The following is an 18,522-nucleotide window of genomic DNA, read 5'->3' as shown; positions in this document are numbered from 1 at the left end:
CTCTATATCTCTCTCACACACACACACACACACACACACACACACACACACACACACACACACACACACACACACACACACACACACACACACACACACACACACACACCTGATCTGATGCAGTGGGTCATCAGACCATTGCGTGCAGAAGTTCATCAGCTGACCACAGACAGAGGGGGGGTATGAGTCCTAAACACAGAGTGTGTGACTCAGAGCTTCAATCTTCAATTCTTTTTTATAACACTGCAATAGCATATATTCTGTAGGAATGGATTTATGAAAGCAATACGCGACAACTTTAACCCGCATTATACATAGTACAGTCAAATCAAAACCACTTTGACCAATCTAATAGGCCGACATTTCTGTCCCTAAACTCACCCAAAATGATCAGACTGTAATTTCTTGTTCAATTTCACAATATTTCAATGACCTCACACTGAAAACAAACCCTGAGAAACTGACTCTTTCACATCTCTTTTTTTCATTAAAACCCATTTTTCTCTCTTGTCTTTTCCACAGGGAGTTCAGAGGTCAGGGTCGTTTTAAGAGCAGTGAGCTGGAAGAGGTTCAGGGTCTTGCTCAAAGCTACTTCGGGGTGGATGCTCGCCAACACGGGGGTCTTGAACCAGAGCCTTTTGCTTCGGACCTTCCTTCCATCTCTGATGTTCGCTATGCCGCGTCTTTGGCCCCAAATGAAAGCAGCCGTTGCGATACAGCCGCAGTCACCATGCCAAAGCAAATCCATTCCCCCAGCGATGACACACAGGACCCGACAAAATCCTTGCGAAAGCCGTGGTTACATGACTGAACTGTATGGTGCAAGATGGCTACAACTCGCGTGGGAAAGCTATCAGAATTCAGTCAGACAACCGAATAAGATTTGGCATTAGCAGCTACAAGACCCCATGTAAAGAAGCAAATGAGATATCCATTGCGCTGATTCATCTGATAAGAAATGCATCATCATGCTATGTCTGTCCATGATGTCCTGAGAACAAATCCATTTATAATACCAAACACAACGCAGGCCATAAACCTGTCACGCACATACAACATTTGAATGGCTCGTGATGTAAGCTGAGAGAAAGACTGAAGCTTAGTGAAGAATGTCCAGATTCCATCTCTGCAGCTGGAGGGAGAGAGATCCAATGATAAAACCATGCCAATGCAAATACGAAGCAACTATGTCTGTAGACCAACGCACTGCAAGTCTACATTGTTGTATAAGCAAGTCGTCCTCAGTGCTCTTCAGACAACATTACTGACCTGCATAATGCATCCACTTCTTCACATCCTTCACTAGCCTTTCTGTAAGCTATCATATGACATTACACAAGATAGCATGCAAACAGAGGCCCTGATGTCTAGAGCTGAAGTCATGGTTAGTGTGACGCTGATCTTGCTGAGCCTAAGTGATTTGATCGGCCAAGGTTTCATTAAATCAGACTGGACATAGCATTAGAAAGGATTAAAGTATACCATGGTTCCACACACATCTAGCAAAAGTAGGTCATTTAATACTGGGGCTGGTTTAGGAAGATGTGTCACATTCATGATAACATTGTTAAATGAAAGGACACACATCAAGCGGAGACCTTCGCCAAGGCCAAATGCCATATTGCGCAATTTTAACGAAATAAGAAAAATAACTTTGTCCCATGATTCCGATCTGCTCCAAAATGCAATGAGCTATTCCTCGACACACCCTTCCACCAAGTTCTAGGAAAATACAGCCAGTAATTTTTCTTGGTATCTTTTTGTCAAACAATGGAAAAACATATTGAAAACAATAACCTCTTGAATAAAAAGCCTAAAGCAATGCCAACAAGGCTACCCCTAGAACATGCCACTACACTTATTCCATGTGGCATTTTTAGTGTTAAAGGTCACATATTATGCAAAATCCACTTTCTCATGTCTCCTCTGCATCAACATGTGTCCCCTCTGTCTAAAGAGATTCAGAAAGTTTCAGGAAAAAAGATTAGCTCACTTTTTGTTCTGATCCATTTCTATAAAAACCTGTCTGAAAATGAGCTGATCAGATTTTGGCCACTTTATGATGTCATAATGATTTTTTTGGCTTGTTTAACCATTAGCCAATCAGCAACCAAGGTATGTAGTCCCTCTACTGTGACATGTCTCCATACTTTAATGTTAAAAACACTTTTTATTTTTCTCATACTGCCTGTGCTGCAGCACCTCTTTTCACCCTCTGTCTGAAACCAGAGCCCAGTCTGCTCTGATTGGTCAGCTGGCTGGCTCTGTTGTCATTGAATAACGGCTAAAATATAAATATGTCCCGTCTCGAAGTAAACAAAGGTGTCGAATGGGGGTTTTTAAGGCAGGGGGGGGGAGTGCTTTGGAGAAACTCCCTCGTGGAGCTCGGGGATTGTTGTCTCTGCAGACCTTTTACATGCACTAAAACCTATAAATCACACTACAGGAAAAGGGAAACCCCCCAAAAGGACAATAGGGCCTCTTTAATGATAATGAAGATGTTTCCTTACAATGGGGCTTTTCGTTTCCCATGATCCAAATCACCTCCAGCTACATGTTTATCAGTTTCCCAGACGCCTCCTCAGCTTCTTCAGATCAAAGGTTTTTCTCCTTTGCTGGCGATGATAAACACGGTGGAATTTTGGAAGGGATTTTTTTTCCATGTGATTTGACTCCTTCCAGCAAGCGTTTTATCGCCGTTTGTGCTGGAAGAATGCAACCATCTTCCTGTTGTTGTGCCATTAAGCAGTCCTGAAGAATTTCCTGCCTCCTCCAACCTGGTGACATGCTATGACAAATGCAGTAAAGTAGAAGCAAAATGCTGCCATACCTCTGAGCCATAAACTTAACATTTGAGATGTATATCTGAAGTGAGTCATTGATGTCAAATGCAAAATGTACTGGATGTAATGGAGGCAAATCAGCTTTAAAAACATACCAAACTGCGTCTAAATACACTAGTTAACACACAAAATAGATGTATTTCTCCTCTAAAGCAAGTTCTCCTATTGGATACATAAGACTACAGAAAGACACATGATGCAACATCTTGTCAGCTCTTACACTCTCAAACACACACAAAAGATCTTTTGTACAAACTGCAATCTTGCTCTCTGACTCCAGACCTCGTGAGATCATGTCAACTTAAAATAATGCTCTGGCTTATCACAGCGTGAACTGAATAATGCCATCTGTGCATAAGAGCTGCAAGGACTAGTCGACAATTAGATGGTTAACAGAAACAATATCGCAAACTATTTTGATGATTGTAAGTAATTATTTATGCTAAAATGGGAAGAAATACAAATTTAAGCTGCTACAAAACTAAATGTCTTTGAATTTGGCTGCTGAATTTGTGTGTGTGAGTGCGCAAAAAAGGGTGAGCATCTAAAATAACTTTTTGTTTAGGGTGGGTATCCTGAAAACGTCTTGGCGAGGGATGGAACATTCCTGGGACAGGAGGATCTACAGGGGGAAGGAAGGGGAAGGCACACACACGCACACACACATACACAAAGTGACGTTAGGAGCCAAGGTTGAAGCGTGTGAACCGGAAATGGGCGCCCGTCTTGCCAGAGACGGCAGACGGGTTCAGGAGGTTCAGAGAGATCCGACCTGCAGACGTTCCCATCCGTATTCCCAGCTCCGCTACGGAAGTCTGCAGCATCCTGGAGACATGGCTCACCTCCGTCCACAGAAAAACATGTCTGTCACTCTGAATGTGTGTGTGCGGGCCTGCGAATGTGATTGATAATGATGTTTCCACAATAACACACACACAGTCAGATAACCCAGGGTGAGCTGTTGTGCAATAGAAGGAAAGGCGTAAACGCAGCCAAAGTCAACACGTGCTGTTCTGACCTGAACATAACAGGCCAGTCAGCTGGTTTCCACACACACACACACACACACACACACACACACACACACACACACACACACACACACACACACACACACACACACACATCCTTTCTTTGGATAATGGTCAAAAAAAGGACAGCTAACACAATCAAGAGGCCAAAACCTTCCATGACACTCACAAATTAAGTAGTTGATTACCTTTTTTTTTAACTTTCAAGAGCAATACATGGTAGCTTCTAACACTTGAGCACACCTGCCCTCTCCAGTCAGGTGTTTGTTCAGTGAGTGTGTGTCTGTGCAGCTGAGAGGGTGTTCTTACGTGGTTGTTGGGGGTCTGTATGGGGCTGAGGACGGGGGAGCCTGCGGGGCTGCAGAGCTCAGGGAAAGGGTTGGGGATGGCGGGCAGGGAGGCTGGACGCAGCCGATGCTCTTCCTGCAGGCACCTGCAGAGGGAGACACACACACTACTGTCATGGCCGGCTGGAGGGAATGAAAACACTGTTCACCTCAGGTCTGTAAGGCGAGTAGGCACATTCTTGTGTGATTTTGACTGTTCTACAGTATTGCAATATTACATGGTACAAGTGTTTGTCTACTGCGTTAAAGTCAAAACTGCTCCATCAGTTGACAGTCTGCTCCAAGACTGTAGAGCAACCTTTTAAGAGACTCTATGAATCAGGCGACCACAACAACATATTGAGGCTGGCCAACAACATCATCTCTGACCCCAACAATGGCCTGAAGAGTGCATTATGAATTGTTGCCATCAAATCGGAGATACAGGGTCCCGCGATTTATTAAAGTTAGACTCAAGCCTTCCTTTGTGAACCAGTCAATCCTCAAATTAAAGAGTGATAGTTAAATCCCAGGTCAAATGTACGCTAGAGGGTCTTGAGCATGTTCCTCTTCAGTAATCGTGAAGTATCGTTTGTTTTCCTAGTATCGTGGGGGGTAAGGTAATGTGTGTGTACCTGACGGCCTGGATGTGCATGGGCTGAGAGTGACGCGGGAAGGCAGGGTGCATGTGGTGGTGGTGGTGGTGTGGAGCGGGAGCGTGGCTGTTGTTCAGGAGCAGCGCCGTGTCCGACTGCGTGGAGTACACACTCTCCATGGAGGAGTTCATGTCGTTCACCAGCTGCTCCAGGTCCACATCGTCTTCTGTGGGGCGGGGGGGGTCACACAGGTCGGGAGAGGAGAGACGTTAGTGACAGTAAAAACTCCAAGGCAGCAGATTTGAATTTAGATCAGTGTTTTGTTTTGATACTTTGAGCCATGTTCATTTTCATCACTGCGCATACTGTATGTCTGCATAGCCCTCCACTTTAAAATATCACACACTGTAGTTTGTCATATATTCACTGTACAAAGTTCTTTAGTTTTTTCAATTTTCTTTGTGTCTTTTGTACATTTAAATTTGGTGTAATTTTTAAATTTTGTTAAACAATATTTTCTGTTATATATTTGACCTGCTCTTTAAACGTATACTGTATTCCTATTTTGTTTGCACCATCATACACCAGAGCAAATTCCTTGTGTGTACTGTAAATAATAATAAACTTGATTCTGATTCTGAAAATGTACAACCAGCTGATAGTCACTGGAAATCATCCCTCATAGATTTAGTAGTGGGATTAAATGAAGCTGAATCGGTTTGTTCCAAAGTGTATGGAATAGCACAGAAGAGCAGGAATGGTTACAGTTGTTCAAGTTTTCTCCCAGTAGTCTTCACGAATATGAAGGTAACACACGACATACAAAACACATGAGACATCTCCTGTATTTCTGTACTCAAGACAGACAGTGAATGCTATTTATTAAAAGAATCCTGTCATGGGGAAAAATTAACGTCATGGTCCATAGAGGGATAAACTTTGAGCACACAGCGCAACCTTTTAACTTATTGTCTCACTCCTTCTGTAAACACTGAGACAATGCCACAGCACGAGCAGCTTTAATTAGTCGTAATTTAAAACCGTCAAATCATTGCAAGAAGCACATCGTAGTCCCGAACCATCCAGCACCAGATCAGAGGAAACACACAGCCTTGTTGTGAAGAATCACTCACTTGGATTTCACTTTGGCTTGGATGTCTTCCAATGGCTGTGTAGTACACTAACCCGCCAGTTTTGCCATTGGTCAGATTATGCCAAACCTGTCATTCAAATGCCTGAGATGTCTTTAAAGCACTAGAAGTTGGAGAAAACAATCACCCAGAGACTGAACCAAACTAAAACAAGGTGGAGGGGTCACTGGAGCTGCTCTTGCAGGACGGTCGACAAGAAGTTGGCCAGTCAGCGCTCGTCTTTTAACCTGAACTGTTACTAATTAACTGAAGTCAGTCCAGGACTAATACTTAATGATTGGAAATCAATTGCCCTTCAGGGACAAATGGAGATGAACTTGAAGACTGCACTCTTTATTCACAATTTCGTAGGCATCCAAAAATGCATTTTCAAAGCATACACCTATTTTTTTTTATATTTAAAGAGGCCCTATTTTGCTTTTTGAGATTTTCCCTTTCCTGTGATGTTTTATATGGATTTGTGTGCATGTGAATGAAATCCCTGTGTTCCCCTCCAGAGGGAGTTTCTCTCCCACACACTCCCCCCCCCCCCCCCCCCCNCCCCCCCACCTCCCTGCCTGAAACGCCTCCATTGGACTCCATTGTTTACTTCCATAACATTTTGACATCACTATGTAACACTCACGCTTCTATTGGCTAGCGCACCAACACATTGTACTTGATAGGCTAAGGGGCGGGACATGATCTCAGCGGTTACGCGGCCAGCTAACCAATCAGAGCAGACAGAGGGTGAAAAGAGGTGCTGCAGCACAGGCAGTATGAGAAAAATAAAGACCTTTATGAACATTAGAGGATGGAGGCATGTCACAGTAGAGACAATAAATACAAATATGAACCTGAAAATTAGCATAATAGGGCCCCTTTAATTAGTGACCTGAATTTGAGTTTTTTAGGAAACTCAAATTCAGATAACTTCTTGATGGAGCTATAAATATAAATATTATACCCTAAAGAATAATTGTATTTATTTAATGCTGACAATTTTCCCCCAGAATGCTGATAGCAATGTAAAAAGAAATTTTAAATGACATTTGGGTAATTTTTGATAATGGTCCCAAAACTTATAGCAACACATATGAACACATATGAACTCATCTTCCTCTTTCTTATTATAGTATCAACATAATTATGATTGATCAATGTTAAACATGTTGTTTTATATCAGTAATCTTGTAGAAGCTACTAAATGTACACTTCTTACAGGCCAATGTGCACGGCCATCTAGTAGGGATAAGGGAATATAAATCTTAGGTAAAGGCCAGAATAAGTGCAAGATTTAGTATTTCCACTAAGTGTCCTCACAAGTGTGCTATGTCTCAATGTGTTTTTGTTTGTGTGTATAGAAAGCCCTTTAGTCCTATGTGCGTCCCAACCCAACACCACACACAGAATTCCTGACATTCCTGCAGGAAGAAATTACAGCACTCGGGGAACAAAGTAGGACACCGAAACAAACACACGCAAACACACACGCATGCACACAGAGGCCGGGACACCATGTACGCTATGTGTCGCTGATGAGCATGGGCATGTAATTATACTGCAGAATTCAAAGAAAGAGCACACAGTGTACGTCCTGTACAGAGTAAACATACACGCTGAGCCTACCAACCGGAAAAGAATCCTCTGAACCAGCGGGAGTCGTCCTGTCTGCACTCTGATCGCAAAAAGAGGCATGCATGACACACACGCACGCACGCACGCACGCACGCACGCACGCACGCACGCACGCACGCACGCACGCACGCACGCACGCACGCACGCACACACACACACACACACACACACACACACACACACACACACACACACACACACACACACACACACACACACTATTTAGCACCGCACACACACATGCCAGTCTCATCATCACCACTAACACCCGCAAACTGACTGGTTGTGTTCTCTGATATCACATCCAAGCTAAACTGTGTACGCCCTCTCCTCTTATGTTACACATATGCACACACACACACACACACACACACACACACACACACACACACACACACACACACACACACACACAAACAGAAAGGACAGTCTGGGACACAAGGTCATGTGATGCTGGGGTTCATGAGTGGGACATGGGTTGGGGGGAGGATATGAGGACAGCCGGGATGGTTGTTATGTAAAAAGCTGCAATATAGCGTCTTCTAAGTAATTGGTTTTAGGTAATCAGATAAAATGCGGCAATTATGAAACATTTTTAAGACAACCAGTGCAACTAACTAATAAAAAACTACAAAAAAGAAACAGTATACCACATGTTGGGAAATTAGCAGTATACCTGTTTTTGTGAAGGTACTTGGATTTGACCCACTAAACATGCTAAATTAGTTTTAATTTGCATTTAAAATGTTGTGAAAAGAACAATTAAGGAACTCCAAATGTTGGAATTTTTTCAGAATAACTTGCAATATTTCCCAAAGTATTTCTATTTAATAAATACAACATTTGTAATCCCATGGAATTGCTTCCCTGCTGCAAAAGTCATCAAAGTCTTCTAGCTTCTGTCTTACTTCCTGGATAGCAGCCCAATGAAATCAATGTAAATCCCTCACCAGCTCAGCCCAGAGACTTAACATTGTCAAGACATCATAGATAGAAAAGGGCAAGTTGTACAAGTATAAAACCTCTGTGGATAAATAATTAATAATAGAGAGATCTTGCTTTTTGCAGTTTGTGGTGTTCTCTCAAGCACACCAATAAAAAAGGTAATTTCTCCAACTTAAAAACATTAAAAGATATCTATTGGGAGATTATCATAGCTCCAGTTTAAGACAGCTCTGTGGGATTTAAACATGAGCACTGACAGCAGAGGAGGTAGTTTAAAATATGTGCTTTAGTATTTTTTGGCAGGTCTTTCTCTGTACAGTTTACATACAGTATATCCAGTATGTCTATGCACAAACAAGATTTACACAAGAAGTGGCTTCCCTTTAAACCAACATTTCATCACCTCAGAAAATCTTCCATCATCTTAACACTGGGTATTTCTCCCTTGCAGCCATTTAAACATTGTCCTTGAGTTTGATAAGTTGGCAGGAAAATGTAGCCCAGTGCAGCTCAAAGAGGATAATGATGTGATCATTGGCATTCGTCTCCGTCCTCCTGTTTGCTGGCTTGGCCCACAATGCACTGCTGGCGTGAGTCAGGGAAGCCAGAGGACATATTGCATTAAAATAAATCTCCTCCCGATTTACTAACTGCAATGTTTGATATAAACTGCAGCAGCACTAGCATCACACAACAAAAGCGTTTTGTGTGGGTGAAAGCCCTAATCGTCTTCTTCAATCTGTCTCTTCATGGTTGAAATCAGTAACTTATTACCATTTGTGTCAGATTGTGTCATATCAACAGATACACTTTATATTCACAGCAGCAGCCAATTCATTCCTGCGATATCCCAGAATAAACAGTACGAGCACACGCTGTCCTTGGACACGATAGCCTACAATCATAGATCTCTGACAGCAGCACGGGGTCAGTGAAGAGAGCAGGACCTTCAGCCAATTAAGCTTCTTTAGGTGCAATAACAATACTCCAGCTAAATGAATGCATGAGCATACACAAGTAGTCAATAATGTATTATCTGTACCATATTTTGCAACGCATGGAGCACATTTCTTTCCATATGGGCAGGGAAGTGAAAGTGAAACTAGTAAGGTATTGGCTCTGCATCATCACACATGATGTGGAGGAAAGGGAGTAATGCCTTTCTCTCTTCATCATTTCTGTGATACAAGTCACTCTTAAAGGGGTCTTATATGCTAATGTTCTGGTTCATATTAGTACTTTGTTCCTACTGTGACATGTCTCCATGCTTTAGTGTTCAAAAAGCTCTTTTTTTTTCTCATACTGCCTTTGCTGCAGCACCTCTTTTCACCCTCTGTCTGAAACCAGAGCCCAGTCTGCTCTCATTGGTTAGCTGGCCGACGGCCGACGTTATTCAAGTGAAGCAGGGCAACTCTGGAGGAACAAAACATAACATCGGATAGAGTATATTGCTGGCCTAAATGCTGTTGACATCATGGTGTCTGTCAAGAAACATGTCATCAGGGCAGGTAACCTGAGCCGGGCATGATCTAAATATAAAGCTCATCCGTCATCGAGGGTGATGTGATGTCTCTCTGGTGAGTCAGAATGAAACAGTAGCTTTGACTGTTGCTTTTTCACTAAAGTCATTAATCAATGGTTTTCTACAACACACATTGTCAGGGAATCAGGTAGATGGATGGCTGCAAGAAAAGCTGAACAAGTCACCTTGAAGACGTTTGATGGATTACTTGCATCAATTGAACTGACACATCTCATTCATAATTCCAAAAACAAAAAAAACAAAAAATGTAATGTAATTTAATTAATTAAATTTAATCGTTTATTTGGCAGGGACAATGCACAGTAATGAACACTTAAAACATTAAGATGTGTCAAGCGTAACAGTGCCAGATTTAGCTTTGAGCTCATTTCCATCTGCAGTCCCTCACATAAAACATTGATACACACACCGTTTTCTTACATCTTACACACATTACTACATTACTACTACTACTACTATTACGTTACTACGTTACTACTACTACTACTACTACTACTACTACTACATTACTACGTTACTACACAATAACAAAAGTTACCTCTTTCAGCGCATGCAAATTCATTTCACTTGATAATGTTGTAAGAACTGCACGTGATCTACATATCTGAGNTACCCAGTGGCCAACGAGGCAAATACAAAGAAGAGGAATTATATACACAAAAACCTCATAAAAGTTAGCATCACAACTACATTAGTGCAACAGAACAAGACAATTAAGTTTGAGAAACCGGCTCGAGATACACTTTTTGTTATATTCCATGGAATGCTCTTAACATCCCGATAGCAATGAATATCTTAATGCTTTGACAAAAAATCCATAATAAAATGTCATCTGTGGAAGCCGTAGTACTGTAAAAAGCACAACCAATCATTTTAGCCGGCCCGGCTATAATAACTGGATAGCCTACCTGCCTGTCAGCCTTCCATCTGTGCACAAACTTATCTCGTGCCCTCATTGGTCATGTGTGCGTTCGTGTGTGTCGAGGAGGGGCTCTGTAAGGAAGTGGCAGATTTTTTCCGGCTGTATATTTTCAAATTCTAGCGCACTCGAGCTGGTTTCTCCAAAATGACCTACCCCACCTTTCATACCCTCTTAAGTGTAGCCTTTACATGGTTGTTATTTAATTATAATGTATATTTTCTAAGGCTAACAATAATAAATGTGTTACATTATGGTAAGCCCTCCCTCTTTTTCATAGCATGCAGCCAATGAGTTAAGTTTTGTGTCTGTTTTTATTTCCTGTTATTTACTTTGTCATCGTTTATGCCATGAATGCTACTCCATGTGAAACATTGTCCCATGTTATGTCGTTTAAACTGTGTTTGTGTTTAGTTTTTCACCGTGGATTTGTTAAGAGAAAGACATTTAATATTTCTACTCCAATACAATCCAGTGGGAAATATTATACCCTTTGCTACTCCACATTTATTTAAGCCTTTTTTGCAGGTTTTTTATTCTGAAACCAAATGTAATGATGATGTATTATGATAGGTTAAGTTACCAAGATGTATATAAAATGTTGATAATAAGCCCTTCCTTAACCTTCAGCAATAGATTAAACACATTTACGTCAATGACGTGTCACTTAATAAAATCCAGTTCTGTCGGATACATGATAATGCAATGGGCTATTCTGCATAATTGATACTTTAACTTTTTGTAATTTGAGTATATTTAGATGGTACTGTTTTGAGCTTTTCCTTGAGTACATTTTTGAATGGTGGACTTAAACGTATAACATAGTATTTCCGTAGTATTGCAACTTCTACTGAAGTGCAACACCTAAGTAGCTAACCCTCAGTTACTCACTCGATATGCTGTAATCGCCATTGTGATTGTATGCAATGCAGTGTATGAGATATTTATGATAAGCATGACTTCTTCAACCTGACTCAGCAACTTATCCTGCAGTTAGTGCTTCTTCATTTCCCATTATCAAACTTATAGCTACCACAAACTGGAAATAAAATTGCTGCAGTCAATATTCTATTATACAAGTCATATAAAGTGCAAATTCATTTAAGTGCAAAAGTGTTTCCAGGCGAGAGAACCCTCCCTCTGATGCACTGTGATGTTCTGTTGTGTCACTGTACTCCAGTATCAACCTGCATACCTTACACTATCTCCCCCCCCCCCTGCCCCACAGACCTTTGGCCTACATACCATAAACTCCCCTCTGCACGGCACTGACCTACATGCTGATATAAACACTACCCTAACACCCGTTCACGTGAAGCCATATTTGACAGTCTTGCAGCAGCCTGACCAGCAAACATCAGCAGAGCAGACAATCCAATAAACCATCGAGCCAAGGGAGCGAAAAGAACATTTGGAGGGCCAGAGTTTACTCCGTCTCCTTTCCACAAATTGGCAGATTTCCAAAGAGGATTCCCAAGGTTTTCCACGACAGCTGAAGGGTTTTCTTGGAATATATTGGGAACAGGCCAACAGGTGTGTGTGTGTGTGTGTGTGTGTGTGTGTGTGTGTGTGTGTGTGTGTCTATTTGTGACTCTTACAACCTCAGATCCAGTGCCTGGATACGGTTCCAGGTACCTGCCGTGCGGACTGAGGCTGGAAATTGTGATCTTACAACCTTTCAGATCCAGTGCCTGGATACGGTCCAGATGTACCTGCCGGCGGACTAGGCTGGAAAAGAATCTTTTCTATTATCAGTCCTGGTCCTGGAATGACCTTCAATCAAGCTAAAACTGAGGGCACTTGTCTCAATAGCATGTTTTAAGTTGAAGTTGTCTGAAGTCCTTACCACCAGCTGCTCTTGCAGTAATAAGTAGTGCAACCTTTCTTACTGTCCTAATGTGCACAATGTAGTGACTGCTTTTTCGTCTTTTGTTTTCTTAGTTATGTTCTCTATATTTTATATGTTTGTGTTATGTGTAACGTTGCTGCCTTCTTGGCCTGGTCAGCATTGAAAATGAGATTCTACCTCAATGCTTTTTTATCTGGTTGAATAAAAGTTAAATAATAAAGTGTGTGTGTGCGTGTGCGTGTGTGTGTGTGTGTGTGTGTGTGTGTGTGTGTGTGTGTGTGTGTGTGTGTGTGTGTGTGTGTGTGTGTGTCTGTGTGTGTGTGCGTAGGGAAAAATGCTGAGCAGTGCAAAAAAAGGTGGAAGCGCCCTTTAACCCCTCCATCTGAAGACCAGAGCCTAAAGCGATGAATGGAGACAATGTCCTAGACGGAGATCAAGATAGAGGAAGTGAGAGGGGATTTCTAGGAAAAGAAGAGTTGGCGAGAACATGTGTTTTCGCGGAGAGATCCCATAAAGAAGGAAATGAGTGAAATATGGATAGAACTATGTCATGCATAAATCTAAATATCACGTACTTTCACATATAGTGCGGAGTGATTGTACTGTATAGAGTAGACACACCATGAAGCTTATAAACAGACATCGGATGATTATTTATCTGTGTTGAAAGAGGATTTTGATGTTCTTAGGCGTTAGATAAACAGATTTCATCGTGCATCCTGGGAAGAATAATTACTGGCCATCGACCAATACCAAGTGTTTCCAAACGAAATGGCTTATTTACCGATACAATAATTAATATTAGGGCCAGTGCATGTGATCATGGCCGTTGCTTACAAGGCACAGAATTATAGCTTCCCCGATGATAGTACCTCGCGTTTTAAAGCTGCTTGGGTCCAGGTGGAACAAAATCATGCAATTGAGGAATGATGGCCTTGTGTTATAAAATGTGAACAACAAATTTAAAATTGGTATCATGGATTTCTTGAATGAGAAGTTGTGTGAGTGTTTTCACTTTTAGAATAAGAAAAATGTACTTGCTCCACTGCCTGGAGTTTATGATAACCATTGTTGCAACTTAATACTGGTTAAATCTAGCCCAATATAAGTTGAAATATCTTATTAACAACAAGTTAGATATATTTTCTTAAAGTAAGAATACTTTTAGAAAAACATGCTTCCCCAGAATTTCCTTTTTTACATTGAAGTTTTTTTTATATTCATCCCTGAAAAGATCTGAAATACTGTAGGCTGGATGAGGAAAGGAGAGTTACCATGGTGATGTGGCAAGTTCTGATTGGCCGAGCGCTGGAAGCCTGGAACAATCAGCTCCTCAGTTCTACGAGAGGAAGTGCGGTCCATGCTTTCCTGAAAAAAAAGAAGAAGAAAGATTAAAAATAATAATAAGGCGCAATAAAAACCATGCAGTGGGTTTTAAAGGCCAGATCATTTAGGGAAGGAAGACGTTTCATTTTCACAGAGTTCAGAGGGTCAGGCAAAGGGTGGATTCATGCCTCTGCTCTCGAGGAACACCGAGCTTCAAGTTCAGAGACCGGTGACACTTTGACCCTGTTGCAGTGGGACTTTATGACTCCCCCACCCCACCGCTCTCTCTTTCTCAGACACGTGCACACACACGCATTTCAAACCCTCACATCAGATACTGAAGGGTGTTGTTTAAACAAAATAACAGATCAATCATTTCAAGAGCGAAAACATACCAGCTTAGGCACACTTATACAATCTCAACCGTCTGGAGACGCACGCACACACTGCCAAGTTCCTCTCACATTATCTAATCTGAAGCAGCCTCGAGGCAGGAAAGCTGCAGAGGTGATAGGGAGGGAAGAAAGCCAAACTAATTCTCCATCTTCCCTTTTTCCAGGAAAAAGAAGAACGACAAACCGTTGCTTCCAGGAACTGCTCGTGGCCAGGGGTCTTGCTGTGCAAATAAACACACACACGCACACACACATTTGAAGCACCGCTCAGTGCTTCGAACACACCCATAAATGCACTGTAAGATTTATAGCTCTGAGAAGCAGCGGCCAAAAGCTTTCCAAGGAAGGCGACTTGGCTGAAGAGTGCTGACGAAGAAAGTCTGAAGGCTTCAGTTACAGCTGACTAGCTAGAGGTAAAACTTGCTCACAAAACTCCTCCTGATTTCTTACTCATCAAGTTAGAGACATACATCATGCAAACAACAAGCCTTACTCTAAATCCACAGACAACTGGATTTCTGCTAAAACAGATGAGAAAACCTTGACTTCATCTCTTAAAAATCTGCCTAATCCACTAAAAACCCAGAACATTTTATTTTAAAATTCTAGTGAATAACATTTTCTTAAAAGAAACCTCTTGGTATTTCACTTATTCGCTTATAAGCGATGAGCAGACTGTAAATGGGGGAAAGAGCTAGCCTGAACTAATATACTTTTTCTAAATGTAATGCTTCAGCCATAAAGTAACGGCATCTTAATTAATGAGCAAATAATACGATACATACTGTTCTTTATATGCATGTTGGTTTTTGGATTTAAAGACACTATAAGCATTTAAGAGGTTATATTTTATTTTTTGCAAACATTTCTGCCATCAGACCTGTGAGTCTGTCATTTCTCTTGCAGCATTATCAGCACTGGTTTTGTATTTACTTTCTTCTGGACATGAAGAGTATAATTGTGTAGAACAGATTGAGGCAGGACAGTGTCCTCGATGTAGTACAGATATCAGTAGCAGCAGTGTTAATATATAGTTACAAGCAAACTCCCTCCCCTCAGCAGCACTCGTGCAGTAAAAGAGTCCGCTTTAACGGCTACATTCCTCATAAAAAGTTCCTTATGAACTCCCAGTAATGCACTTTCCCTGACTCTATGGCCTGAAGAGATGTGCACTGATGCTCCCTTAATGGGTCACTAGGTCTAAAGTGACAGGAACTGATAGCTTAAACGATGGCATTGGTTTCTCAGTGAGAGCATATTCCAGATGTGGGATGTTTTGCGCATTGTGCCAATAGTTATACACAGCAGTCTTGGTATTACTACTCTCAAGGGTGCAAGGAGTACACGAACAAAGGCTTTCTTCTTCTTCTGCTGCTTCATGGTTTGGGAGACAGTCACACTCGAGTCTTGTGTTTCACCAATCTTTCAGTGAATTCTTAAATTCTAGACATTTTTTACTTGTTGTTTACAATACTGTTCATTCCAGTCATAATTTCAGTTCACTAAACTGTGACCAGACAGAAAAGATTGACTGCTGAGTCAATATATCGATTTGTATTTTGTTGTATCCCAAAAAGGTATTAATATGATAAAATGATACAAGGCAAGCTTAAAATGAAGTACCATTTTTTAAATGTTTAACCCCCTAACCCTAACGTATCAAACAAGCTATAAAGCAGAGCTCTCAAGTCTCACGCATTTGGCGTTAGACACACGTATTTCACTCCATTCACACGCTCACACGCCACACCTTGTATTTCTCACGCAGAGATTTCTTTCCAGGGTACCGCCCACCAAGTTGCGCCGCAATTTTGTAAACAAACTAGGCTTGTTTGAGACGCGTGCACTCCACTGGCACCCCCCCCATTGACATTCGCGATACAGAGGGCTTCATGGGAACTTTAAGGGGAGCCAGAAGTTGGAGTACCAANTGTGTGTGTTGCCTGAGTGACGCTAACACAATGTGCACTCATTCAGAAGCAATTAAGCACACAAACACATGGACACACACCAGCCATGGAGTCATGACAACACACTGACACACACCCAGTTTTTAGAAAGTGTGTCATGTCAGGACGGCGAGCTGAGCAACTTCCTCTTTCACATTTTGACTTTTTCAACAGAGGGTTTCTTTTAACGCTGGTATTATCTTAATCTGTTGACGATTTTAACATTTAAGAGTTAATGATAATGGCTTTAAGAATAAGAAAGAGTGAAACATTTAAACGTTTCCAGAACCAAATGGGACATATTCAAAATGTAGTACAACATTTTAGGTGTTAAACCGATACATACTCAGCCATAAGATAATTTTGATAATGGGGGGGGAAGGTGTTTTAGAAACATGTTTTTTTTGCCGGGGGGGAGGCCCTTAGAGTCAGACTTCAAAACAACCCTATGTTTAATATTGATTGCTTGAGCTTTAAAACAAACTATCGCTTCATCACATCGATGGATTTCTCTGTTGATCAGCTGATGGCCGCTGCAGCACATTCAGAGTCGCCACAGACAGATGCATGACACTGAGGAAGTTAGAGGCAACACTCGACCTGAAAAACATGTCGTCGTGTAGAGAGGAGAGAGAGAGGCCGTTTCTCAATGTCGAGTAGAGAGCCACTATTTCAAGTATACTACGTCATCGAGTGGCGCCGAAGGACTGTTCAAATGCCCAGCATTCAGCGCCACACGATGACGTAGCATACTTGAAGTGGCTCTGCAGCAGGTGTACTCGACATTGAGAAACGGCCAGAGTCTGTAGAGATGTGAACAAGCGTCTGTCGGCCATGTTTCTGTGCTCCTCTGACAATATGAATCCCTCTGGGTGTTAAGCTTCAGAAAATCAGTGCAGAAAACAAACAACTAATGTCAGGAGGGCAAACATTTTCCTCTTCATCCAGGGCAATCTAGTTAAAGTAATGTTGGATAGGTTTAGATTTGGACTGTATTCAAATATAGTACTTGAAATGATAAGTGAGAAATGTATCTTTTGAATATGAATCTATTCAGACATTTATTAGTAATGTTCAAGTGAAATATGAAGGATTTCACTTGATACAGAAAGGAGAAAAATGGAGAAAGTAATTGGGATATGACACTAATGAAAACATTTGTTAGTTGCAGCCTCATAAAACGTATGATTTGCAAGGGAATCTACGTGTCTAACTTAAAAAAAACAGAAACCAGAGTTAATGTTTCAGTTTCATTTGTCTCTCTTTTCAGCATCTTTTCTCTCTCGCCCACGTCCTCCTCCTCCCTCTCTCTCACCCTCAGCATCCGGCAGCTCTTATCGACGCTCTGTGCTGCGTTGTGATGCAACATATCCTCAATCCCCCGTCTCTGGATTTAATGAAAATTGCCAGAAATGTCATTGTTCTCAAAACATAAAGTGGTCATTTTCCCCCAGCAGAAGTTGCTGCAGTGCAAACTCTCTCACACGTATTTAATTATTAATCTGCAGTGAATTACGTCGCATCTCTTCCCCTTTTCTCCCCCCTTCCAGTTCACAGTGAAAGACGGACATTATCAAGTCAAAAGCACACGTCTCCATAGTGACCACTGTCCCAGCATGCATTGTGTGGGCGCCCACTCGTCAGGCTGCAGACAGCGGCACAAAGCCGCTCGGCTGGAGGAGAAACTTCTCTGACAGCAGGAAGAGTTTCAGAGACGGTTTACACAACAGAGATAATGCAGGGAACTGAGGGGTGAACACTGCCCATCAGGAGGAGAGAGGAACAACTTTCTCCATTAAATACATGCTCTTGAATACATCACATGTTTCTGGTTGATTATTAGCGTTACAGGGTATAAGCAGGAATCCTGAAGTCAAATGTAATACCTTTTTTAAGACCCTTTCCATACATTTGAAAACCTCATCGCCACTTGGAGTTCTAACCGGTTACCTTGGCGACACACTTTACCTCACATTTACTATATACAGTATTGATTGTCCTTCCTCCTTATCTTCCAACCATTTGGACGCAG

At 41.7% G+C, this 18,522-nt stretch overlaps 1 protein-coding gene across 1 annotated transcript in view; it reads right to left on the bottom strand.

Moving 5' to 3' along the window:
• LOC104965467 (growth factor receptor-bound protein 10-like) overlaps positions 1 to 18,522 on the bottom strand; it is a 55,508-nt gene that overhangs the window by 34,051 nt on the left and 2,935 nt on the right. Inside the window, exons 2-4 of the mRNA XM_010794423.1 lie at positions 14,095 to 14,188; positions 4,836 to 5,022; positions 4,184 to 4,307 (exon numbers count right to left, since the gene is read on the bottom strand). Coding sequence (XP_010792725.1) covers positions 4,184 to 4,307; positions 4,836 to 5,022; positions 14,095 to 14,188 — 405 coding nt within the window. The remainder of the gene's footprint in view (positions 1 to 4,183; positions 4,308 to 4,835; positions 5,023 to 14,094; positions 14,189 to 18,522) is intronic.

The sequence above is a fragment of the Notothenia coriiceps genome, unplaced genomic scaffold (genome assembly GCF_000735185.1).
Source record: "Notothenia coriiceps isolate Sejong01 unplaced genomic scaffold, NC01 NC01_scaffold00037244, whole genome shotgun sequence".
Classification (NCBI taxonomy): Eukaryota; Metazoa; Chordata; class Actinopteri; order Perciformes; family Nototheniidae; genus Notothenia; species Notothenia coriiceps.
This window is presented reverse-complemented; position numbering and strand designations above follow the sequence as displayed.